The 27,307-nt window shown below is 39.5% G+C and overlaps 1 protein-coding gene and 1 long non-coding RNA gene across 4 annotated transcripts in view; one reads left to right on the top strand and one right to left on the bottom strand.

Moving 5' to 3' along the window:
- Window positions 1-5,091, bottom strand: part of LOC142407761 (uncharacterized) — a 38,322-nt gene extending 33,231 nt beyond the window's left edge. For both annotated transcript variants that reach the window (XR_012775037.1, XR_012775038.1), the window contains exon 1: window positions 4,768-5,091. This is a non-coding gene — a long non-coding RNA (uncharacterized LOC142407761). The remainder of the gene's footprint in view (window positions 1-4,767) is intronic.
- A 122-nt stretch (window positions 5,092-5,213) lies between these two features.
- On the top strand, window positions 5,214-24,026 carry RAB4A (RAB4A, member RAS oncogene family). Of its 2 annotated transcripts, XR_012774764.1 has the most exons (9): window positions 5,214-5,380; window positions 14,227-14,307; window positions 15,551-15,665; window positions 17,190-17,252; window positions 18,475-18,629; window positions 19,562-19,657; window positions 21,624-21,784; window positions 23,125-23,328; window positions 23,878-24,026. XR_012774764.1 is itself a non-coding variant. In XM_075495868.1 (8 exons), the coding sequence occupies exons 1-7, from the start codon at window positions 5,350-5,352 to the stop codon at window positions 21,737-21,739; spliced, it is 657 nt and encodes a 218-aa protein (XP_075351983.1). In that variant the 5' UTR covers window positions 5,214-5,349; the 3' UTR covers window positions 21,740-21,784; window positions 23,125-24,026. The 2 variants fall into 2 exon arrangements, 1 of the variants encoding a protein (XP_075351983.1); XM_075495868.1 differs by having other exon boundaries at window positions 23,125-24,026.
- Window positions 24,027-27,307: the final 3,281 nt, after the last annotated feature.

The raw sequence follows: 27,307 nt of genomic DNA, 5'->3' as shown, positions 1-27,307 counted from the left end.
CATGATGAACTGCCAGTAGCAGGCCTAGAAGCTACAAAATAATGTACCATCAGGCAACAGCACACACCTCCTGGCTGCTTCCAAAAGCAGCTGCAAGCAGAGCCTGCTGTATGCTGAGTATGCTGGCAGCAATGGGTCACTGGGGAGACAGGAAGGCAGACAGCCGAAGGCCACAGGCCCAGGGGATTCAGTGGTTTTCCCCACCAGCTTGGTGCCTCATCCCTGTCCCTCCTCCATCTGCACAAGCAAGGCCTGGAGAAAAGGAAGATGAAGCCAGACGCCCTGGGGTGGGGTGTGACAGTTCCTTATTTTAGGTATCTAAAAGTTATTTTTTCGATGTCTACACTGTGCTCCCTTTATAACAGAGCCAATGGACAGAAGGTGATCCATTCGATCCTCAGACGGATTATGACGATCCCTGGGCTGAAGCCCTCTCCAGAGGTACCTCTCATTCTGCACTGATATAGATGGTGCCCAGATGACCAGTGTGTGTTGAGGCTACACCTGAACAAGGGACATGGGAGTACTTCCATGGGCCAGGGTCCAGCTGCACTGCTACTTGCAGCCCCCACCACAGCAAGGCACAGGCATCATGGTACATTTTGGACAAGTCCCTGATTCAGCTGGCTGGGAGACAAGCACACAGTGAGCATGACATCATGCATCCACCGCTTGGTTATCTGTAACACAGGACATGACAAGACAAATTCCTCCTCGAGCATGCAGCTCACACACTGACCCAGACAGAGGCACTACTTGCTGAGGCATCCAGGTTAACCATGGAGGTTCACACCCGTGTCCAAAGCCAGCCTTGATTGCTTCCTAGTGCTGCATTCAAAGCAACTGAAGCTGCAGAATTGAATCAAAACTGCTATATTGCATCTTTGATGATACTCACTTGAGAAACAGGACTCAAATGAGCAACCTTTTCATTATATGTGAGTTCTCCTGAGCAGGGAGAACCGCTTTGAGCTTGAAAGGGGGAACACTCGCGTGGCCTTGAGTGCCACTGAGGAATCTATTAACAAATCTTCTAGTTCAAGTATGTGGTATTAAAAATATCAAACCCCTCAGCCATTTCCTATTGTTAAAAGTGAACAAATGCAGCCAATTACATCCCATTATCACTGTATTTCACCAACAGAGCGGTTAATCTGTGACACCATGAGGCTAACTTCATAAAACACAGGTGAGTGTCACACAAATCTGCCTGTGTTCTAGACACTGTCAACGAGTAATGTACTTTTATAACATGTCCCAAATTTCTGTTGTCTCCATTTTCCTGTGCCTCTCTTGACATGCTGAAATAAGTATTTAGGCCCCTTCACTCTATTTACATGATTCTTGCAAAATTAAATCACTAACTGTTTTTGAAAACTGTCCTATAGTCTGATTGCCTTTAAAATCTTTTTTTTCTATGCTGTGCATTTCTTTTTTAAATATAGGGCTTCTATATACCATTATGCTAGTAAAAGTGCTTTAATATGTTCCCTGGACAAAACACCTAAAAATATTACACAGGGTTCTGCAGGACAAAAAGAGATGGTATTCAATCCCACATCAGGGCAAATTTGTACTTCTGCATTATAGCATAAAGCTATCCTAAAAGGAGCTTATCCCAATGTCTGGTGATTCTTTGCGAATCCCAGGTTGCACAGTGTGGCTGCCTTCTCCCTACTACTGGTGAAGAGAGCATGATAAAAGAAAAAAGCAGATAGCTAGCATACAGCATGCCGGACTGTAACCATCATCAGCTGCCAGTACAGTAGTGTAGCTTGTGGACTTCATATTTATTCTTGGAAAAGTTCACCAAGGGGCACGATAAAGGAGTTCAATTACAGCACCAATGTACCTTTGCAGTCACCTTCTTCACCAGCTCCCATCACTCTGGGCTAACACCTGAGGGATGAGCCCATGATTTTAAAAGTATCCAACCCATAAGTTTCCATGCATAACTGCAATTACATTAATTGACAACCATGTTCATAGGTTGAGGGCAGCTTCTGTGGAAGCTGAAGATGACAGTGTTCAGATTATGTCAGTTGTTTTCAGATAAAGTCAGCGGGCCAATGACACTGAGCACAAGGAGGTCACAGAAAGCTCAGAGGTTTCTCAGAGCATCAATCACCTATCCTCATATTTCATTTGGGTTGTTGGAGCCAAATTCATTGCTGCTTCAAATCCAGCTGAAGCCTGCAGCTTCCATATACACTGGGTTGCTTTCCATATTCAGCACATCAGAAATAGGGAAGTGCTGCAGAATACATTATTCCCCATTTTACCTCAGACTCACAGTTTGGACTGTAGGCCACACAGCCATAACTAACAGAGAAAATACATAGGTAGAGTCAGGCTACTGTCTGCCTTTCACATATGGCCCTGCAGTGCCACCTTCAGACCAAACCAAGACATGCCCTATCATTCTCTCGGGTAACAGCCCATCCCACCTTTAGCTGCACTCCAGCCCCAGCCAGAAGCCCTGAGCCCACAGAGAAGGTGGATCCAAAACACGGCCCAACTTCAGATCCAGACTGAACTTTGTTTCCCTACAATACGGCAAAGGAAAACAGAAGGATCTGGCCACTTGCAGTGCTAGGTCATTAAAAGCCATAACCAAATCTGCAAAGTCCTAGAAGTCAGGTTATTTTATTTTGGAAGAAAGCTTTCACAGAATACCCCATCCCGAGTCTGGCTCTTGAGGAGATCTTGTGGGTCCTCTTCCATTCTAAGGTGTCAGACAGTAATATTATGGTACACTGATTAGTAAAAACTAGTAAAAAATTAGATTAGCATTTTTAGAGAAACCTCAACATGACCTTCTGGGCAGCAATTTCACAACTACAACCAATTATAGGCACAATAATTGTGGTGAAACTAATGTAGGGAACAAATGATAGTATTTAAATGCCTGATCTGCAGATAGAATTTGACATACTATATCTGGTTTTACATGGCCCAGAAGTTTCTAGCAGGTGTAAACAACAGAAACCATCAATCAGAAGATGAATTAAACATTTGGCTTTTGGTTTTCTTCACCCTCATACTCAAGATGGACACTGATGAGGTCAGTTCTAGCTATTTATTTTTTGATTGCTCAGAAATAATTATCTTATTAACATACAGTACCCTATATTCTCAAATCACTGAGATATCAGCTATATACTTTCTAACCTAGTGCAATCTTTCTTATTTCTGAATTACACCCTTTGTTCTAATTTCCTCTATAAAGCAGAAATACTGAAACACCCAATCCTATTAATCTCTCATGTTCTCCTGTCTTTGCTTTACCATTCTTCCAACTTCCACCTTCCTCTTCAGTATTACTAATAGCTTTTATAGAAAGCTTTACAGTTTTAATGCATTTTATTGGCATGTCCATGTAAACTAATTGAGTGGTTGGAGGCAGAGGAGTATGGAATTAGCACAACAACATATTTATCAAATATAACCTCCATATAGGCAAGCTCATCTTGCAAGATGCACATAATAAAAACAAGATCTGAAAAGACTAATTTGTCTCTTAGCCTAAAGTACTGTTTATACAGTGCAAGATGTCTAAATCTACATGTTCTCTTATTGACATAACATGACATATTTTTAATAATCTAGTAAAGTCTGTCTATTTCTGTGTTAACCAATCTTTGGGAATTTTTTTTGTTAAAACTTTTGCTTAATTTTGTTTTTTTTTTGAGCAAAAATAACCAACATCTATGAGGGATTCAGTAACATTAGACCAAACTTCTTTAAGGCCCAACCTCAGCCTCAAAACGTACCATTTTGGGGGGCAGCTTTCAGCCACAAAGTTCTGGTCGGTGACATACTGGGATGCAGCTCATGTGAAGGCACACCAGCTTCCTCCAGCATTATGGAGAGAAGATACCCTGGAGAAATGGTCACATGTGACATTTTAGACTTTAATATCCTCTGTGCATCAGGGCTATGATAACTTTGGGAACCTGTGTTTATAAGCTCTAATTACTGTTAAGTAGTTGGTTCTTTGAAAACTGTAGCAAGTTTCTTTGTCTATGTGTATCCACAACATCAACAATAATCAGCAGATTCTCTGAGGGATTCTTGGTGCTGGCTCAACGTGTATTGTTTCACTGATTAGAGATAGGAACTTAAAAGCTGACCTTTGACCAGCAATAGACTGGGTAAGGAAATGGCTGGGACAGGCAGAGGCAGTTTTTCCTACAGCTTGGGAGATGATGGAGAAGTGGAAAGAATGGGAAGTTGTGAGCAACAAGATTAAAAAAGCCAGAAATAACAGAAGAGGAATTTTTAAAAGGACTGGCAGAAAGATGAATGTGGAGGACACACAGGAAGTATTGTCTGAGGAGAGAAAAGACAGACAGGCTGTTGTGGTGGGGTCTTAGTGCCCCTTGCTGCCAGGCTAACCAGGATTACAGGGGAATTAATAAGACATCAAAGGAAGAATAATATAAATCAAGTGCTATTGCACTCAGGAAGTTTATTCCACAATCTGACTTTCCTTGGGGTTTATCTTGGAAGTAAGAAAAGCCATTGTGAAGTCAGGAGCGCTGCAAAAAAACCCTAAATCCCTGTCTGTTATATATACCATGTCCCTCAAAAATGATTTGCAGCAAAAGGCTCAGCCTTTGGCTGAAATGCTGGCAATTGGAGGGGGGGATTTCAAAGAATCTGAGGTAGACATTTTAGGATTAAAGCCAAACAGTGCATTACAGTTTTCAGGAGGAACTGTCACAGGGGGGTTCTGCACCAGGGGAAAAATGTTTGCATGCTCACCAGCAGGAAAGTCAACGGCAATCGCCTCAGATTCCAGGAAGAGCTGAGGGGACTTCATCATACAAACACCATTCGACTTCCAACGCAGACGTCGGAGCAGCACGGGCTACGTTCGGATGAGGGAGCGTTCTGTGAACACGGGCACGACCGGCACGGCCGCCGCCACACCTCACAGCCCGTACCGCCTGGGGGGGCCGGGCTGTCACGCAGGCCGCGCTCTCGCGCCCCCCGCCCCGCCCCAACGGCTGCGCGGCTCCGCAGCCCTGCACGTGCGCCTTGTTTTGGTGACGGACACCGCGGGGAGGCGGGGCCGCCGGCCGGGAGGCCGCCGCGCCTGCGCGGGGAGGCGGGGCTCGCCCTCACCCCCCCCACCCTCCCCCGCCGCCGGCGGAGGGCGAGGCGGCCCGGGCGCGCGTGCGCAGCTGTGGCCGTTGCTGGCGGGGCTTGAGCCGCGCCGGGGCGCCGGTGGCTTCTCCGCTTCCCTCCCGGCCCGCCCGCTCGGTTCTGCCGGGCCGCGAGCCTCCGCCGGTCAGCGCCGTCCCCGGGCAGGGGAGGAGGAAGGGGGGGCTTGCCGCTCCCGAAATGTCGCAGACTGCCATGTCCGAGACCTACGGTAGGAGCCGGAGGCGGGGCGGGGTGGGAGGACCCTCCTCTTCCTCCTCCCCTCCGGGGGAGCGGGCCCGGGCCCGGGCCCGGACAGTCACCTCCTGAGGAGCAGGGTGACAGCCGCTGCCGGGGAAGTCGGGGGGACGGCGGCGGAGCAGGGGCTGAGCCGTTGTGGCGTGAGCCGTGAAGTTGCGGGCTGTGGCGGCTCTCCGGGCCCGGGCGGGTTCCTCTCCCCCGGCCGGCGGGCTGGTGTTTTTCTGCCTGCTCTGTGAGCCGTGTGCGCCGCAGCGCCCTGCCCCGCCCTTTGTTGCCCGGGCTGACAGGCCAGAGAGCGTTCGCAATTCTCTCTCGTGGTGTGGAGGTGGTGACTCGAAGCGTAAGTGAAATCTAGGCGAGGGAACTTAGGCACTGCTCGTTATGGTTAAGTGAAGTCAGAAAGACAGTTGCAGTGCATGTCCTCTGGAAGAAGCTGCGTGCCTCTTTAACTGGAGATTGTGTTCTTTTGCCGGGCAAGTTAGGATTTCACTCCTGTTGTCTTAGATGTGCAAGGATCAAAAGGAACTGATTGTGAGAGTGAGTGAGGGGGAAAAGATCAGTGAATATGTTCATACGTCCCTGTGTTGGCATGGATGTCTAACTACTACTGGTAGAAAAACATCCGAAGGAGTAAGTGAGAGTGCTGGCACTGAGAGGGTGTGTCAGTGCTTTACAGGGAAGCATCAAAGAGAAGTGAGGAGTTGAAAAGGTAAGGAGAGCTAGTATTGCTGGCTAGGTGGAGGAGATGGGAAGTGACTAGATAGTATTGAATTCTCTTCTTTATAACTTTGCTTGAAACAATTCTGTTTGCTTGAGTCAGTTTGCTTTTTCTCCCCTTTCCATAACATACAGTTCTGTAAAATTTTGCAGTATAAAAATGCTGACACATGTGTAAACATTTTCAAAGTCCATACGATAGGTTGTTGGAGAGTAAGATCAGAATTGAATACTGTGATAAACCCTTTCAGTTGTCATTTTCTAGTTTTGTCTGTTGCAATATCTTCAGTAGCTCTTCAGACTTCAGAGCTGGACTTGCATCCTCTTGCTCTTAGAGCAGAGCTTTGAAAGTAAGGGATAGTTTGGATAACTACAGCAAAATTGGACACAAGAACTCTGCTAACTGCAATAGCCATCAGCAGTTCTTACTAGTAGGCTAACTTACCTGATTGTTTCTGCTGCGTAACTCAGTTTGTTAACCCTCGTCATCAGTGCTTAAGATGTTTTGTCCCACTGGTGTACAACAAATGCACTGAACTAAGGGGCAAAATAAGGCAAGAGTGTGGGGCAGCCCTTGAAGTGCAAACGTTAGGATATCCAGACCCTGCTTATTTTTTCCATACTTTCTTGAAACATGTAACATTTACATGTAGAAACCAAGAGGTGTGCTCTGTTGATTTAGATGTGAGTTTGAACTAATTCTTCATGCTCTGAACTCTTGTGATCAAGAACTGGGATCACTTTGGCTGTGCCTACGGTGGGATTGGTGGTCTCTAAGCAAATGAGTGGGTAGACAACCAGAGATGACAGGGAATTTCAGCAGTGCTCCTCTTTTGATGCTGTAATAGTGAGCAAGCTAAATAGATTATTCTATCTTAAACAAGTACATTTCAACATTTTTGCATTGTTCCAGTGATGCAAAATAGCAATTGTAAGCCACTGTACCTGTTGATAATTTCTGAGTGTTTTGATATCCTAGAAAACAAGCCCTTAAAATTGAAGGTTTGTGGTTGTTGTGGTCTGTTCCTTTTATTTGTTTAATTCTTGTTTGGTATATTTCTCTTTTGAGTTTCCAATGTTTGTTCTATTCATACACAAGCTACAAAAATTCTGACCTAGAATACTTGAGAGTGTCAAGGTTTAGAGTAGATAGCAGAATAAAAACTGAGTTATAACATAAATTTTAACAATGGCTATACCATCGCTGACCATAACAGTAACCAGTATCTAATTTTGCAGTGTCCTGTCCACATGTGTAGCAGCCCAATTGACAGTTCAAAGTAAACAGTATGATGTGATAAAATCACGGATCTTCTGTGCTTGATGAACTCTCTGGGATTTAATGTGCTCACTGTCCTAATAAAGAGTGGTTTGTTTCTGACCAGCTGTTACAGGGATCATCAAGCATGATAGAAGTATTAGGGCAGTTTCCCCCTGGTGACTGATGTCAGTGGTCACTGTATCGCCTCAGTGCTGGAATCCCTGTAGCTACTGCCCTTGTAGATGCTTATTCATGAATTGGATTTTTCTTCTTATCACATGGATTATGACCCATTCTAATTATGTAACCTCAAGCTTTTCATCCCATACAGATAGGCTCAGGAAAGTGGTTGGGCTTTTTTGTCTGTTTTTTTTCAATGTCATTTTGCTGTCTGACTTTTATATGACTGTTATTTTTCTGTGAGGTTTCAACTTCTCTTCCCTTTGAAAGGAGGGTTATTTTTATCAATATTTTTCTCGATCTATGAGAAATAAAGAGCCTTTCCTCTGATCTCTCCTTTCTGCCTATCATACTTCATTATCCACCTCAGTTAATTTACGTGTCTCTTCCTGGTTTTTTCCTCCCTGAGTTCTTTTCTCTGTCTCAAATTCTGTCTGCTTTGAACCTTTTCTGTTCACCCAGACTTACTAACTATTTCTGTCCCTTACTGTGATTCTTATCTCTTAGCTCTTTTCAAACCAAGGTCTGTAGCCTCTCATAGTCTTAGCACTAAATTCTTTGTTTGCAATCCATATTTTCTCTCCTGTAGATCTATTTCATCAGTTGTATGTCTTCTGTTCTTAGCTTTCTAATCTGTTTATCACTGTCCTACGTGATCAATTTATTTCCCTTACAAAGTGTCGAAACCAAAACAGTCATGAATAGAAGAAAACTCCATGAATTTTGAGACTAAGTTTAGAAAGAACATTTTACTGCTGCTTTTGGGAGAGGAGGGTCGTTCTTTAAAAAGTTTGTCTTGTAACATTGGAAACAAATCTTTTATAGGAAAATTATTTTAACTCAAGTTTTCTGAGATGCAATGGCCTCTCTGTAGATAGCTACCATGTAACAACACATGCATGCTTTCTCCTGCTTCCCAGTGCAAAATGTACACAATTTTGTGTTATGATAAATATAAACTGACTTAAAAATCCCTTACCCTTATAATAGGTAAATGCAAAGCAACCTTTGGATTTTAAATGGTAGAAGAAAGGTTGTACTACCTTTGAGTAAATGTGACATGTAAGATTCTAGTCAAATCTCTTCAGTCCCTACTTCCCTGTGTTTTCTCCACCAGTATCTACTACTGCCAGTCTGGTCACATGAGTTTATCAATCTCTGTTGTTGTCAGATAATTATATAGTCTTTCTGTCCATTTAAACATATTCCTTTTTGGTCTGGACAGTTTGATTCATTCTTTTCTCCCCCTCCCACCCCACACACATGCTTATCTGATGGTCTCTGCATTTATCACCCCTGGCCTTCAGTTTATTTCAAATCTGATTTTATTGCTTAGAGGGCATAGCTCTTTTGCTTGTAAGGAAGCTGATCTTCCCTCTTTCAAGCATTCACTATGCAGGCTGGAATAGAGCCAGGTTTATCTGTTCTACCTGTTTATCTTGTTAACTCTTATTGCTAGAGAAAGGAGTAAGCAGGGAGAATAGCTCCTCTTTTCTCTCATTTAGAGGTAGCATATGCCAGTAGCAACACTTCAGGGCACTCTTTCCTTATGCAGACTGCTGCACAATAGATGATGTCTAACTACTAGAAGAGACTTTTTCATGGTGTGAATGAGTTTCCAAAGGGTCACCATTAGTGAATCTAAGTTCTGCTCTTTATCAAGGACTTGGAAGAAGACTGAACTGAGATTGTAGTTTGGTCTTTTTTTTTCCCCCTTCTGTATTAGCAAGTATATAAGAAACACTTCAATTCTCATTACATTTTAAAGACTAAGCTGCAGTACCTCAGAAGCTGTTCAATTATTCCTTCTGCTGGAGTAAACTTCAGTCAAAGGAGGAGGTTGGATGTCTGGGGGTGGTTTCCACATGAACCATCTGTTTTTGCTGGTACTTGAGTCAAAGCCCACAAATTGTCTCCCTTCTCCTTTCCTCTCAGCCCCCCCTCCCTCAGTCCCACCTCCCCCAAACGTGTAGTTTAGCTGCTGGTGCATCTTTGGGGTGGAGCCACAGTTTTACTCCTTTTCACCTATGCTAGAAAATAAGTTTTGTTCCCTGTACCCCCTACCCAGTTTGGGACCAGGTGATGCATGTAGCTCACAGAGGGGAGTAAGCTGATTCTTTATATTGCCTTATTTCCTTAAACAGCTTCATCTCTTTATGCTTTCTCTAGCGCATGTCTTGTAACCCTTTTTCCTTTTGGCACAAAGTTCAGTTTTCTTCCTAAATCCTTTCTGTATAACGATGATCTTATTTACAGGCAAAGTACTTCAACTTTTCTAGACCCTTTCAGTAGCCAGCATGGTAGCAAGCATTCTTAACATCTGAATGATGTTGCTTTTCAGCTTTTCCATGAGGGAGGAACAACAGAATTCAAAAGAACAACTTCTCTAGGGTAACAGCCTTGGCAGCTAACTGGAATGTTGGAGCTCGGAGCTGCTTTGTCAATCGAGGGGGGAAAAAAAAAAGAGGCTATGAAATGAAGTGATTTAACTGCTCTGGAAGAGAATGCCAAAAAGAAAAACTAGAGCAATTAAGCAGTAGTGCAAACACTAGAATATGAGTTGCATTTGGTGAAATTGCAAAGAATGAATATATAAAAGTTTTTCCCGAGTGTGAGTACACAGTAATGTTACAGTTGGGCTAAAAGAAGCTGTCTGTCCAGTCTCATTCACTTTCTGTGTTTCTGAACTGTGCTAAATTTTTAGATACATCTGTACAGTTCTAAGAGAGGATATTTCATGTCCTAAATCAAGCAATGAAAAAAGTTATAAAAATGTAATTGATGTGGTTCAATGACATTATAAGAAAGAAGTTCCAGAATAACAAAATGAAAAACGTTCTCCCTCTTCTTAGCTGGTATTACCTTACTCATTAATATGCTAGGCTGAGAACTTAAAAACTTGTTAAATATGGATATTTGAGACTTTGGTATTGGCAAATCCCTTTTCTTGTCCTTCCTTGCAGTTGTTTAAATGTGCAGTATTCCATATTTCCTGAAATGTGTTATCCAGTGCTTGTGGATAAACTGTTAACATAAGTCTAAAAGTCTTTTGCTATTTTGAACAATTTACATAGAATTGGAGTTTAAACTGATAGAAGCACAATTACATTTGTAAATGTAACTTCAAAGTATTGTTTACTATGAGTCTACATGCATTTGGAAACATTGCTGCCGCCTTTGGTGCAGAAAGGTTTTGATTTTTTTATTGTAAGATTTTGGTATTTCCATTCTATGGTAGAATAAAACACATTTCTCTTACTTTCATACTGTAAACAAGTGATTTGTAACTGCAGTTTCAAGTTTCACCTTAGAAAACCTGTTTGCAATTTTGCCAGAGGGAAATATAGTTTTTTATCTACCAAGTAAGCAGGTTTTGAATCACCATCTAAGTGATTTATTTGTAGGAAGGTTTCCCTTTTAAAGTTGTCTGGCACAATAGAATCTTGATAGAAATTGAGAGTCTGTTATAAAGTGCTGCTAGAATATGTTATCAATTTAAAGACAAGAATATAAAATCCCCAAATATCACTCTTGCTTTCAGAGCAAAATATAAAGCACCTCGACTTAAAACACCTCAGGAAAAATACACTGCTGTTCTGAAGCTATTCCTGATCACTCCCTGACAGCGACACTGTTATTTCAATTTTTCACTAGCCTACAGCTTGTCTGCGCAGAACGGAGCAGCGTCTTAAATTTGCTGTGCAACGTGGTTTTGTGGCTTGCACAAGTATGGCTTCGTGAACGACATTTAAGAACTAGTGCTTACAATCACAGAGCAAATTAGTGTAGGAATAGAGATTTGGTTTTCTTCTTTTCCTGGTTTAGTTTGACAGTAGCTGTTACACTACTGTCAATAATATGAGTCTTCCATGGAAAAAGGAAGGTAGACTTGAATTTTGTAGTTGTTTTTAACAAGGAAATCTGACAAACAGCATTCACCAGATACATAGGAGAACGAATTTTAACTGGATTTCAGATTTCTTTTTGGAAAAACTGCAGAGACCAGAAAAAGATTATTTTAGTTGTGACTATGTCTCACAACATCTCGCATTTTGAGGAGCTCTCTGAAAGTGGTAAAATCAGTGAGATTACACACACCCACAGTAGTTTAAATATACAAAAAGGTACACAAGGCAGCTAACTAGTGATATTTGGTCCATAAAAAGAGAAACTTGGCTTTTTCAGAGATGAATTTTTTCTTAACCTAACACTTTGGGGCTATTTATGTTATCTACATTTCTTACTAAGTGAAGATTTGATAGCATGAAACATTCTCAGCTTCAGCATGTTTTGCAGTTGAGATGACATGAAGGGCCCTTCTTTACGGGGGATAACACACACAATTTTCACAACCTGAAGCAAAATCCTTTTTGTAACTGTTTTTTTCATCCAGAAAGCATGAGCAGCTGGGTGGGGGCGTGAAGAATGAGAGGAGTTTGGAACAGAATGTCTTGAGCGTGTAAATGGTCATATTTGTGAGCAAGAAACAGCAATCTCTTTCTGAGAAGGGTAGATACAGAATCTATACCAAGCCTGTTACAACATTTGAAACAAGAAAAATCATGCAAAGGTAAAATGTAAAGAAGCAAAAATCCTTAGTAAAACACTACCTCATTTTAAATATGACTAAAATTTGGAAGACAGGTGAAGGCAAAGGATGGTGGACATTCCCAGGATTCATAGCCCACTGGTTTGCTATTGACTTTTCAACAGTGGGAATTTTCTTGCCATATGAGAAACTTGCTTGTTGCTTTTACCATTGCTGGGGGGGTTTATGATGTACCATAACAAATAACACTTCCTCCATGAAATGGAATGAGCACATAGATTTGTGTGCATGTTAAATTCAATTTGTAAAACTATGACTCAGACGAGGTTCTCATAGAGTAATGGATTAGTACTTTGATTTGCTTAGCATAGTCTAATTTTTTTTTATCCTGCCATCCCCTGGGCCAATATTTGTGTAACCCATTTGACAGCTGTGAACACTGTTAATGAAATTAATCTCAAGTTTGCAATATCAACAGAAATAAAAACTTAATTCTTTTAATTGCATGCTGTAGTGGTTTAACCCCAGCCAGCAACTAAGCACCACCCAGCTGCTCGCTCACTCCCCCCTGGTGGGATGGGGGAGAGAATCAGAAGAGTAAAAGTGAGAAAACTCATGGGTTGAGATAAGAACAGTTTAAGTAAAGCAAAAGCCATGTACGCAAGCAAAGCAAAGCAAGGAATTCATTCACTCCTTCCCATGGGCAGGCAGGTGTTCAGCCATCCACAGGAAAGCAGGGCTCCCTCAAGTGTAATGGTTACTTGGGAAGACAAACGCCATCACTCCAAATGTCCCCCCTTCCTTCTTCTTCCCCAGCTTTATATACTGAACATGATGTCATATGGTATGCAATAGCCCTTTGGTCAGTTGGGGTCAGCTGTCCCAGCTGTGCCCCCTCCCAGCTTCTTGTGCACCTGGCAGAGCACGGGAAGCTGAAAAGTCCTTGACCGGTGTAAACACCACTTAGCAACAGCCAAAACATCAGTGTGTTATCAATATTATTCTCATACTAAAATCCAAAACACAGCACTATACCAGCTACTAGGAAGAAAATTAACTCTATCCCAGTTGAAACCAGCACACATGCTTACCTGATGTCTTCTGGAGAACTGCTATGTTTATAAGAGAAACTGTGCAATAAAGTTGTAAAGATGACTGTTTAAAAAAAAAAAAAAAGCTATTGCTGGTAGAAAAATAAATAGTGAATCTTGCATGAACTGTAAAGGTTGCCTTGATGGCTGTATATTAGGGGAAGCAATTGTAAACTTTCTAATCACAGTTTGTCTGTGTGTATATTTGAGAGTGCTAAGACAAGGAAGCTTTCTTCAGTCTTTAGCCAAACTGAAAGCAGATCTGGGGAGGTAGTACTAAAGCATTATATGTAACTGTTAAAACAATACAAATGGACCATAAATCTTGAATACATGTATTACTAATGAACACTGATGTAAATGGCTCATAAATAGGTAAAGTGCCAGAAGTACCTGTATCTTAATTTACCATGTAGAGGAAATGTGAAAGCAGGCATCCCGGAATAAAAATTACTTCTTGCCTGTAAATTTTGTAGAAAAATATTGTAGTTGCTCCAGCTTTACAAGTATTAAAATGAAGTATGAGTATTAAGCAGTTAATGTAGAGAAGTTCAAATTTATGTGAATAAAATAAAAAAAAATACAAAAGTTTTTAAAAGTACAAAAACATACAGATTTTAAGAAACAACATCATTATATAGGGCATTAGTACTGACTATAGTTAATAGCTTACATACCCTTAAAACAGGTTGCTGAAATATAAGCCAACCATATACCTGTAATTCAGCCTATTTTAACTGAATTCAAATTCAGCCATTTCCATCTCTTCCTGTCATTTTTGTATCTCCATAAACAAATAGCATTCTTAGCTCTTACTTTGTAACATCACTATTGAATACACTGTGTTGTTCTTCAGATTTATTGTTATTTTGCTAATTTTGTCATCTATTCCCTTCTCTTTGAAATAACAGCTACTAGAGAATAGCTGGCTTGTGCACTTAGTCTTGTGACAAAAATGTGAGTGCGTACTAAAATGTAGCAGTTTTGGTTTTTTGTTTTTTGTTTCTTTCAATCTTCAGATTTCCTGTTTAAGTTCTTGGTCATAGGAAATGCTGGAACTGGAAAATCCTGTTTACTACACCAATTTATTGAAAAGAAATGTAAGTACACATGAGCACAGTAAGAGTTCTCCATTGCTTTGTACCACAGATGAAGGCTCTGCCTACAGATGAAGGCTCTGCCTACATAAGTATCTATTCTTTGTATGGAAGTTCCCATAATTCTCTTACTTGTATAGATGAGGATTTTGAGAATTATGTTCAGAACCATGCTGTAAATCTTTATTGCTCGCTGTTTGCCTCTAATCAAAAGCCTGATACTGAGCAGTATTCTGTATTACTCTCCAATAAATATAACAGGATGTTGATGAAAATAAAGATTTACTTTTTGTGAGAATTATATCTTGCAGCTATAAGCTTCCCTAGATATATAGTAGAGACTTGGTTCTTGTAGAAAAAATACTGAGCAGTTGAAAGAAAAGTTGAATTGCTTGAGTAGATTTAGAAAGCCTGTTGGATAGAACTCAAACCTCCCAACATCTAGTCTCTTTCTAAATAAATAGACACTCCTTTGTTAAGCACTGTGTTCTATGATAAATACTGGTAGATACTCCATTGTAAATGTTACTTAGAGATGAATAGATGACATAAACAAAATTTCCTGTTGGGTAGTGCATTTAGCATCATGATTAAACAAAAATAATATGCATTTAGAAACCTTTATAAATCTAAGGTGACTTATGTCTCTCAACCAAATGGTAACTCACCTTATCTCTTGAGGAATAGCTCTAGGATAATAATATGTAAGCACTAAAGGACATGGCATGATTCTATGATTGAACTTGAACCGTGACCTTGCTTCTAATATGGGCAGTTGTATATTGCTGAGAATCTGTGATATCAACAGTGTACATAGAGCAAGTGTCTTAACTTTGTACTTTAAAGAAGTAGCTCTTGCTTATTCATGGGCAAGACCATGTCTTTTTGTGTCCTTCCTTTCCATGAATTTTAATTTTAAATTGTGTCAAAGTATTAGAAAACACAGTTGGAAAAAAAGTGTAAAAAAGTTATTTGCCTTTTATTAATGTGAACTGGGAATGATTTGATTGAGGCAGGCCTTTCTAGTAGTAATTTTGAATTGAATAAGCTGTTCAAAAATTGTGAGAATGTTTATTTCTGCATGGTGGCAGTAGACTTATGAGTGGTACTGAATTTGATGGTTCAGGAAGTAGTTTGTAATTTGAACACTGAGGAGTTTTGATTATACCTAAATTGGATTATGTAAAAACTAATTATTTACTCTAAATATTCTCCAAATAAGTCTGGTTTTATTTCTTTTTTGCAGTCAAAGATGACTCAAATCATACTATAGGAGTGGAATTTGGTTCAAAGATCATAAATGTTGGTGGTAAATATGTAAAATTGCAGATATGGGATACAGCAGGCCAGGAGAGATTCAGGTACCCTTTTCAATCATTTTATTAAGTGTTTATTATTAAATTGTTGCTGTGGGTGTTGGGTATTATTTATCCCTGCTTATAAGTAGGCATAGTTTCTTTGTCAGTGGAATTGTTTGTCTGCTTTCATATTATTAACTATGCCAGATCTTCCAACTCAGACATGGCGACCATAGATCCATTGATTTAAGTAAAGCAATGCAGCCTTGCAGCAGTTCTGCCCTTTCTTTCATTGGGTATTTTCTGTGATAGTTAAGGTATATGAGTAGAATATGTGGCTAAAAGTTTGCTCACCAGCCAAACTCAGAATAGTTTTTTAATTAACTGTGTGTGTGTAACTATGTTTAGAAGACCTTCTATTGGTTGGAATAAGTAAATGCCAGGAAGTTGTAAGCTGTTCAAAATCTGCATGAGAACAATTTCATAGTAAAATATTATTTTATTGGGGGGGGGGAATCAGTTGTCAAGTTCACTTGGCTAAATACACTTCTAGAAAGACTGAGATTTCTAAGTTTCTTAAAGAAAAAGCAATGTATTTGTCAGCTTAGAACCACCAGTGTACTTTTAATGCTATATTTTAACTGTGTCATACGTCTGAGGCATCGATCAAACTCAGTAAAGATCTAATGTATTCCTGAGTACATTCACCATGAAATAGGACATCAGTTTTTTATGGTTTTGGGGGGTGGGTTGTGGGGGGAGGTTTCTTTGGGGCACAGGGAAGTGGTTAACAAAGGTGAGTATGGTGGTGGCAGTCTGAGTAGTGGGCAGCAATCCAGGTAAATGTCCTCTATTAGACAAGTTCTTTGGATACATCCATGACTAGGTAAAGCTGGGCAGTGCTATGTAGTCTCCAGTAATGAGATCTCTTCAGTGTGTTGGCCAGATATCCTGGGATTCTGAGGAGCTTGGAGGCTCTGTACTTTCAGAGGCTTGTGCAAATTCTGCTCTCTCAGGTTCAAAGTGTTCACAGACTTGCAGGTCCTTTTTTTCCTGTTGCTTTTTATCATCTAATTGTTTTCTTTTTAAGGCTGATCACACCTCTGCTGCGTACTTAGCATTTTTTTTTGTCTTCTACCTTTTGAAAGGATGCTTTGCCTTGATTCCCTTACCTCCTTCTCTTCAACTTAAGGAGTCTTAAATTGTTCAATTACAGCTACTTTGCTCATTATCTCCTCACTGATGAGAGTTCAAACATAAGTTAATTATGCTGTTTTCATGCCACAGATACAGAACTGGGAGCTGATGGTGGTATCAGGCCATATAGTATGATGATATGTAGCTTCAGCAGCACACAGGTCATAATGGACTTTGAGTATCCCTGTACAGCTATATTTAGTGGAAGTGCTTCGTCAAAAGTCTAGTTGTAAATAGTCTGCTGCTGCACAGCTGATAATGTCTAAAAACCACATCTTATTTTAAATATGTAAATGAGAATTCGGTTTCATAATACAGATTGCATTATATTAACCCAGATTTGAAACAATGAAGATATTACAGAAATGTACTTTTGTAATTCTATTTCAGGTCTGTAACAAGGAGTTACTATAGAGGAGCTGCAGGTGCTTTGCTTGTCTATGATATAACCAGGTAAGAAAGCTAGCAACTCTTTTGCTTATAGACTACCAGATACAACTAATGCATAATGATTCCCTCTGAAGTGCCTAATCCTCTAACGGAGAATGGGCAGGAAGAAAAGAAAATAACTATTAAAAAGTATTTCTGTTTTAGTACATATTTAAGTTTTGGAACTTGTTTACATGAGATATTGTGAATATCATAAATGTAAACGGTCTCAAAGGGTTAGACAAATACATGGGAATTGGCCCACCAGTAGCTGTTCTAATTGTGGTGGACTACATGCAACCCCTGGCTCAGGAAGCCTTGCAACAGAGACTAAGAGCAGACTTTAGCCACTTTTAACCAAGGTGGTACACCTCTATTTGTGGAAACTGCTTATTAGTATGCTGGTATAGCAGGTCATCCTCTGGAGAAGCTAGCTCTGCCTACACATTCCTTAACTGTAGCCCAGAATTCTGTTCATCTCTGCATCTTTCAATATTTTAATATTATAGGCAGCCAATAGAATTACCATTACACATTTCCACATTTTTTCCTGGCCACCATTGACTGATACGTGTCAGATAAGTTTCATGTTGGTTAATGATGGTTTGCTAGATCTGTGGCTTTTTGTCCTGTGAGTGGACTGTTCTCCTCTGAGCAGTCTTTGAAATCTATGTTTTGTGCTTAAGGTCAGTTGCGCTCATTTGTCAGTCTTACTGCTTGAAGGCTTTATCTCTGACCACCAGTACAATGACTAATCGTGTGTGCAGGGTAACTGCCTGAGATGATATTAGTCTTGACACAAATGTGTACGTTCAGGCATGCATTTCTTCACAAGTAGTAAATTCTTACAATCCCACCTGAAACTTAAGTATCAGTTGAATTCCATGTTAAACAATAATTCATTCAGTTATCCCAAATTTCATGCACAAAAGTCTGAAACTAGATTAGTGCTTAAAATTTTAGCTTTTCACATTAACAGGGTATTTTATAGTTGCATATACTTATTTATATATTGTGGATGATTTAATTTTGCTTATTAAAAACTTCAAGCTTTTAAGTAGTTTCATGAAGGAGCTTGATACTCTTCCCAGTTTATAGGTGGCACATTGAGATGTGTAGGTGACTTGCCTGACTAGCAGCAATTTGTGGTTTGCCACAAATGCAGATTTGCCCTCTGAATTTTAGTTCAGTGATCTGTTCACTAGAAATGAGTGTGTTCTAATAAAGGATGCCATTTTCTACATAGCCGGGAAACCTACAATGCTCTTACTAATTGGTTGACGGATGCGAGAATGTTAGCAAGTCAAAATATTGTGATAATACTGTGTGGAAACAAAAAGGATCTTGATGCAGATCGTGAAGTTACTTTTTTAGAAGCATCCCGGTTTGCACAAGAAAACGGTAAGTAGTACAAAATCTTCATGTAGCAGTCAAAGGTGCTTAATACTTAATTTATTTTTTGTGCAGTTAGGGAGTACTTTGCCCACTGTACCTTGTCAAATATCTACAGAAAAGAGAGTTCTGTCAGTACCTGAGGCATAGAGAGAGGACAGTGCCTGCAGCGAGAACTACATGTACTATTTAAGTCTCATTAGCAGTGATTCTTCCAGTCATAGCTGCTACTTAAAGAATACCTTCTATGTGGAATTATATTCCCTAGAGAATGTAATACAACTTCAGGTATTGCCTTGCCTCAAAGGGCTGAGGAGAAAATGAAGAGCACTATTTCCTAGTTTTCAGCATCTTATAGATTCTGTAGATTATAGACAAGGTTAGATGGGGTGGGCTGCAGTTGGAAGCAATGAGTTTTACTCATGGGAAACTGCGTTCAGTGCATGGCATGGATCCATAGGACTATTACCTGGTCTGCAGTGTTCAGAATTTCCAGTCTGAAGACACATTTCTGTGGCAGCTAAAGCCAGGCTCAGTCTGAGCTTCTGCGCTACGGTCCTGCCATCAGTAAAACCTGCCAAAAGTAAAAGCTTTTATAAATCAATTATAGATAGTCTTTCCTACCAACTGTGGCTGCTGGCTCTCCTTTTACATATAACTTCCTATTAATGGGAAACTATATGAAGTTCTTTGGTTTCATGCGCTACTTTGCATGCACAACCCAGGTTATTATCTTCGGATTCCAAATTTCTAGGGTTAATATATAAATTTTGGAGGAAGTTTTTTGTGGTTTTGACATCAAAAGCTAATTTTTCCAGACCATGCTATTGACAATAGTTCTCCTTAAGAAAACTTCTGTTGTTCCTAGCTTTCATGCTTTGAATTACTATATCAGGTATTCCAGACTTGTTCTGAGATTGTTTTTCTGGTGTCAAATGCAGAGCTGATGTTCTTGGAAACAAGTGCACTAACGGGGGAAAATGTTGAAGAGGCCTTTGTACAGTGTGCAAGAAAAATACTCAATAAAATTGAATCAGGTAAATCTCAATTTACCTTCTTTTAATTTTTTTTTTCTGAAAACTAAAAGTACATGTGGAAATATCGCCATTCAGAGTTCTCTAATAGAATTAACCGAAAGAACCAAAATTTCATTGCAGTAAAATAACCCATTTGCTTTATAGCTGCTTCCTGTAAGTTTTAATAGGAATGGATGTCTAAGTCAGATCTGTATATCTAAAAGGAGGGTGGTGTGAATTATGGATGTTTTTACACAGTGTTTACCTTAAGAGTCAGCTCTGAGTGTAGGCTGTGCATTCTGTGGGTTGCTATGTCCTTACAAACATCAAGCCTGACATTAGACAGTTTTAGCAATGCAGCATAAAAACCTAGTATCAGGGCAGACATAACTTTTAATTATGCTTCTCATATGTAGCAGGAAATACAGTCAAGGGAATTTGAACAATAATACTGAAAATTTCAGGGATGTTTCCTAGCAACTGTGTTTCTCTGAAGTGACCTTCCTGCCTCTCGGTTGAAACCATTTTTACTTTTGCAGATCTAGAAATATACCAGAAGCTTTTCAGCACAAGTGGGCAGGTTTCTATCGGAGACAGGCTCCTAAGTGTTAGGTGTCATTACAGCTAATTTGCATTCCAGTTTTCCTCTCTTATCTTCTAGTTGTTTCATATCTTCAAAGTTTTAACTATTGGCCATATTGAAAAGTCGGTGTTAGACTCTAATTACACATTTTTGAATGCCAAACACACTTTTAGATGAAAAGAATATGGTATTTTCATAGAAATTTTCTGATTACTGCATCAAATCAATGCCAAACAGCAGCTTTCATTTTAAACAAACAAACAAAAAAAACCACAAATGAAAAAGCAAATTATAGCTAGTTTCTCATGATACTGTAGTTCCGCGACTGATTTAAAGAGGCATTACCACAAGAGAAGTGAGTCCTGTTTTCTGTGAGCTATTCCTGTTTTCTTTGTGCCAGTACACATGCATTGAATCACGGAAAAATTGAGACCGGAAAGAACCTATGGATGTCTCTAGTCCAGCCTCCTGTTCAGGTTCAAAGCACATGCAGGTTCAAAGTGAGAGCAAGTTGCTCGGGGCTTGTCAAGGCACATTTTGAGATGCTCCAGGAAGGGAGATTCCACAGCTGCTCTGGGCAATGTGTCCCAATGCTAACCAGTTGCTGCTATCTACCTAGTCAGTCCCCAGCCTGTACCAGTGCTTGGGCTTGTTCCATCAGAGGTGCAGAGCTCTGCATGTGTAGTTGTAGTTACTGAATTTCATGAGGTTCCTGCTGGCCTGTTCCTCTAGCTTGGCCAAGGTCTTTTTTGAATGGCAGCCCTACCCTCGAGCTATCAACTGGTCCCCTCAATGTGCTGTCATCTGCTATTTTACAGAGGGCGTGCATGCGTGCAATGTACCTGAATAAGTGATCGGAATTATTCAGAGGGATTTTTTTTTTTTCCTTTTAAACTAAATGTTTCTAATCTTGGCCAGTCCACCATACAGCCGTAAGAGGGTATGGAGTAGGCAGAAATGGATACCAGAAATAGGGAAGGTGGAGATCATTTCCTCTGGGGCAGTGCTTTATGGAATCCTACTGTCAGATTGATCCATTTTTGTTTGGCTTGGATCTACATACTTCTTTGTTTGCATATTAGTCTCTGAAAGCAGGTGGTTTTTAACAGTGTTCGCAGAAAACATTTTGTACATTCCTTTGTTAGAAGTAGTTAGTGCGAATACATTTCTTGTACCACCCTAACTCACAAACTGCTTTGTCGTTATGATTAAGGGCACGTGGTTGAAATTACAGGAGAAAATGGCACAGGTTTGGAATTGCCTAAAAGTAAACAGAATTGCAGTAGATGTCTCCATAACTAGAGTAGAATATCATTATGCATTTTTATCTAATGTTGTTAGTTAAATTGGAATGTATTATTTGCAAGTGATCCATCTTCTTGTGACCATTTTGTTTCTCATCAGGAGAATTGGATCCAGAAAGAATGGGCTCAGGTATTCAGTATGGAGATGCTGCCTTGAGACAGCTGAGATCACCACGTAGAGCACAAGCACAAAGTGCTCAAGAATGTGGGTGTTAAAGAAACAAAACACAAAATCCCAAATACTCACTTTAGATACAGAAGGTAAGGTTACAAAAATCTCAGGGTGTTGGGTAAATTACCAATTTTCATAAACATGCTATATTGAGTGCTTGGCTTTTTCACAAAGGTGCCTGAGAATATAGTGAAATAATGCACAGTAGAATGGATTTTTTTATATACTTTGATTTTTTCTTCTACCATCTACCCACTAAAGCAAGACTAGTGCTTTTACTGAAGTATTGATAGATCTTTGCTTAGTCAGAGTAATGATGTGGAAAACATTGAAAAATTCTGTATTCTTAAAACATGTTATTGCCCTAATAGTTACCTAATGCACTGTAGATAAGGTGAATCATTTCTGTTGTATCATGAACAAATATTACTAGAAATGAGAAATCACAAAATGCATGGTGCAGTATCTTGTCCAAAGCTATTATATAGTCTTTTCTGAAAATATTAAAGACTGAGGCTTGAAAATTAAAGATAATACTGGATTTCAAACTTCCACTTTTTTTTTTTCCCTCCTAAAACCAGCCAAAGTGGTTCTGATTTGTCTGCTATGAGCAGAAATGTCAACAAGAGAATAGTGGTATTTGCTGCTTAAGCAGTGTTGTCATCTAAAGTAGCTCTCCAAGGGCTGTTGCAGCCTATGGAATGGGTGTGCAGTCTTCTAAAAGTCTTCCAAAGACATTCTTCAGAGGATGTGAGGAATAGATTTTCCCTTTAGCAGTAGTAGGGGAAGAGACCTAGAAGTCACATAACCTACTCCCAAGAACAGCTTGGTGGTTGGTCTTTCTTATAAACAGTTGTCCTTAAGACACCTCTCAATATTCATGGATTTTACTTAACTCCTTACAGTATGTAAGTTGGCTGTTAGAACAGTCCTTTCTCCCTCACATAATGAGGGTAATTAAGGAATTGCTGTGTAGTTAATTATTCTGATATAATTAAACCTTATTTCTCTAATACAAGGACAGCGATACCAAATTAAACAAGTACTGCAGGCATAGTTACTGCATCATTTTTACTGTATTAATTTTTCATCAGTTTGAGCAGTGCACACCAGCAGAAGCTTTACAGAACGTTTGATAAGGCAGCATATAATTCTGCATTCTCATATTTTGTTCTATATTGTGGGAGCTTAGCTCCCAATTAGAGCTCAGAATTTTAAATAATGGATAGGAATCCTTGAACTGCCTTTCTCCCATATTTTCCTCCTATGAAATATCATCCTTCAACTAAGAGACTGCTGGAAGAGGGCATTAATTTAGTCCAGCTTCGGTAAAGCTCTACAGGAGTGAATAGTTGATGTTATTTCAGGAGTTGCATTTTCAGATTGATCAGATGTAGATAATTGATGGGAGTTCTTGTGTATTTTACAGCTGTCCTTGCAAATGGCGTTCAAAGAAACAGAAAAGCTTGAAGGCTATGCAGTTTATAAAAACATCTTTCCACTATCTACAAACAGAGCAGACCACTGCTGACAGAAAGGTGTACCATGTGGTGTGGGGCAGGAATGTTCACGTGACGCAAAAGTCTGCAAAGCAAACTTGATAATTTGGTGGACAATGTTAAGACTCATACCTGTATGTAAACATTTTCCATTACCTGTTTTTGTTCTTTCACCTCTAGTTTAAAGCATTGCTATATACTGTAAATAATGTAACAGTAAATTTACAAAGCATGGTATACTTATGTATGCTGATAGAATGTTGCACTACAAGCAGTTTAATATTTTATTTTTTTATCATATAAACAAATTTAACTAAGGTAGGCTTTGTCATGTTTGTTTGTTGCACAATAGTTTATATTTATGACCTGAATTATAAAACCACTGGCACTGTCAGTGAGGGTCGTTGGTTTATTTTTTCCTACTTAGTTTGCCACATACTAACAAGCTGTTGACATGACTGATTCTCAACATATGGTTAGGACCCATACTTATGTTTACTAATATGTCAAGTTGGAAAAGTAATTTTTATTGATGTTCACATATCCTGTTTTATCACAGTTCTTAAATAACTTCTGAAGCTCTTTTATCAAACTTTAGAAGTTTAGAAAAAACACTTTTAAACCTCTCAAATGGCTGTTGACTGACTTGGATTTTTTTTTCTTGGTCCTGATGTTTTGTATAGCACTGGCATCATGAAGGTGGAATGTATATGTGAACAGAACTGTGCATCTTCTGTGTGTGTTGTAATTCTAGGGCAGGGGCATGGGCTTATGGAGAATTATCACAGAGCAATCAGCTGTGGAAATATGATCTCTGTTGAAGCATACCTACTGAGGTGCTTTAGAAGAACCCCTTTGGGTTCAGTTTGTATCCTGAATGTGTGAAATTCAAAATACTGATTTCTTTTTCTTAAACATTCATAAAGTACAATGAAGAACTTGAATTTTGAAATTAGACTTTAAAATTGGGAACTTACAGTCTGTCTTGCTGGAGCTCTACCTTTGAACTTCATGTGAGTGCACTATATGTAATGCTGTCCACATTGCCCCCAGGAAACTCACGTGATGAAAGGAAAAAAACAAGTGTACTACTAATGTAGTTATTTCTTCCTGTGAACTCATCAAGGGCAATTTCAGCCTTGGTACTGATTTTTTTTTTCTTTATGTTAAAATGTGCAATTCAGACTTTCTTTCCTGCCCTCTTTCTATTGTGAGAAAGAGGCATGGGGCAAGAGATTAGGAATCCTGTCCTCATTCCTCAACTGGAAACAGATGAGGAAGAGACTTGCAGAGGGTCCAAGAAGGAGGACCGAACCACAAGTATTGCATATTATTTTTACAGTGCCATGACAACCGATCAGCTGAGAGACCTGTGGCTTTTGTTTTGCCAGATAAGGAGCTGCAGAACTAAGCTAGTGTTTCCAGAGGTAGCTGAATTCAACCAATGAAGGGGGGCAATTTCACTTGCACTGATGGAAATCACAAGTGACATTTTTACTTAGTTACTTGTATAACTAAAAACAGGATGTCTCCTTGGAAGTGCAAATTAACACAAAATAATTAATTTGATCAGAACCCAGTATTGAAATTCCAAGGTCATACTTGCTTTATTTTCTATATATGAATATTTTCTATTTAAGGGTCAGTTGTCAAATGCATGTTTAAAAACTAAACCAGAAAACTGAACTGATGATACTGTAATTTTAGAAGGCAGTTAAAGCACAAGAGCAAAGCAAGAATGCTACACAGAGGTATACCATCTTTCATGGAACTGGAATTGTGTTTAAAACTATTCCCTTTGTCATGACATTTTTGGTTCAAACATGCTTATCTGAAAATTATATAACTTAGGTCATCTCTGAATTATAAGGGATTAAGTTTGCTTTGTACTTGAGAAGCCTAGGTTTAGTTTTAGAAAGGCTGTTGGGTCCAATGACTTTCATGTTATATCTCTCTCCTATGTATCTTGTTATATTTAGGATTGGATTTGTTACATTACTGATAACGATGATTGCCAGGGATTATTCTCTTCCTGGTAAGAGTGTGAAATATTTCTGAAGCAGCTTAACTGTGCATTTACCAGAACATCAAAGAACTCCAAAGAAACTTACCTGTCTTAATCTTCACTCAATTTATTTTGGCTTCCACTACTCAGAACTGGAAGAAATTACCAAAAGCAAGTCCTGGTACATGTTGGATGTAGTTGTCTTCTCCACCAGTCCAAATGGCGTATTATTAACTGAGATGTGTTGTGTTTCAGCTGAGTTGGGGAGGGAAGGGTGTTGGTTCTGAAACCCCAAACCAGTTCTGGAATGCTGGGGAAAGGTGAGGTTTTAGGGAGTCTGTTCCCCCTGCCCCTTACCACAATCTAATCAGGTTTCCTGGTACACTGACAAAAGTGAAAGCTGAGCACTTACCAGCTGGGACACGGCACAAGTAAAGCTAAAGGTCTCTCTCCTGTCACTGTTACAATGGTTGAAGTGGTGTTTTGGCTGTTGATCGAAACTACTTTCCATTATTACAGTAGCAGTTGAAAGGAGCAGGGGCCTGTTACCTATTCTGTTGCTTTTAAATAGAAATTTTAGGGGTTTGGCAGGGATTTTCTTATACTTCTTCCTGTCCTTTTCCCTTTACATACAAGACTGGCTTCTTTTGGACCTCTTTATGATCACTTTGGTCAAGTGTCTGTGGTTAAGAAGCAGTAAGCACAGTTTTATTCTTTCTGTAACCAACTGTCTTAAGCTGTCCCCTTCCTACCTGGAAGGAAAGAATAGTGTCATTATGAGTTTTGACATATTTTTACCATTTTTTAATGTATACTCTTACTGTATACACATTAACCAGGTTAATGTGCATGTTTTGTAGTATTGCAACCTTTTATGCTGCATCTTGCTAACATTTTAAGAGGAAACTTTCTAAAATGGCAACTTTTGAGGGAAATACTGTTGGAAGCAATAGCTCTCACCAGTGCAAGCTATATTGTTTACTGTTTCTCCTCTGAGGGTTTTTTATTTCTGAAAATAAACACCATGCCAATAACAGCCCTAGAGTAGATTTTAAGCTTTAGCATTGTAGTTCACACAGCAAACCAAACCTAGCTCACCTAAACAGTAAGTGATAAATAGGTTAAATTATCTATGTTTTTAGTGTAAAATTCTTACTTTACCAAAGCAAGATGGCTTGAAGTTTTACATGAAATAATACTGGGTACTTATATCCTAGGATTTATTGGATGTGGAGCTTTAGCTGTTCAGACCTTTAAGAGATTTAAATGTCTTATTAAAGCCAATGTCTTGCCTTTTAATGAGTCTGTTGGCCTATACTGTTTCATTTAATGCTTGTATTTAGCACCAAATAAAGAATCTTTCTTGATTTTCTAGGTGTCTTACAGCAAATTCTATTTACAAGTTTTGCCTGCTAAGTGAAATCCATAACATGACAAACCTTAGATGGTCTTGAAAAACACTTGTACTAAATTCATTGCATAGCCTATATGTGGGTAGGAAAGCAGCAGCAGCTGCTAAAGGAGCTTGAGTGCTTCAGTGTATTTCCCAGGAGCAGGGCCCTCATTGTACTCTCCGGTGGCAGCTTTGCCTATGGCATGGGAGAGCCCCAACCCTGCACTGCTGCTGCCACCCCCTGTTAGAGAGGAACAATACATCCCTTCTCTTCTGTGTGCCCTTGAGAGGTTATGGCTGCAAAGGTGCACTTACTTACTTTCCTTGTCTCCGAGATGGATATGTCTAGATCTCTCAGAATGTGGCTTCAGAAGTTAATGCTTTAAAAACCTAAAGCAAGGGAAAATACAGAATGTATTCTGCACTTACAACTTCTCCAGACTATTAGGCAATTCATAGTTGGCCCATCTCTTGTCCATTCTTTGTATTCAACTAGGTACCCTATGGCTCAAGAGCACACAGCTTCTGTAAGTAAGTCCTTACAAAACAAATGCTACAAAAAAACCAATTATTCTGTGCATTATATTCTATATGCTGAAAAAATTAAACACTATAAAAATTTCAAGAAATATACTGTAAATCTACAGAGAATAAAAATACTAGGTAGCTTTGTTTCCTTCATTTACTATAGAACCAGCAGCACATAGAACTCAAT

This window comes from Mycteria americana, chromosome 3 (assembly GCF_035582795.1).
Source record: "Mycteria americana isolate JAX WOST 10 ecotype Jacksonville Zoo and Gardens chromosome 3, USCA_MyAme_1.0, whole genome shotgun sequence".
Classification (NCBI taxonomy): domain Eukaryota; kingdom Metazoa; phylum Chordata; class Aves; order Ciconiiformes; family Ciconiidae; genus Mycteria; species Mycteria americana.
The sequence above is the reverse complement of the archived record's forward strand: the minus strand, read 5'-3'. Positions and strand labels throughout refer to the sequence as shown.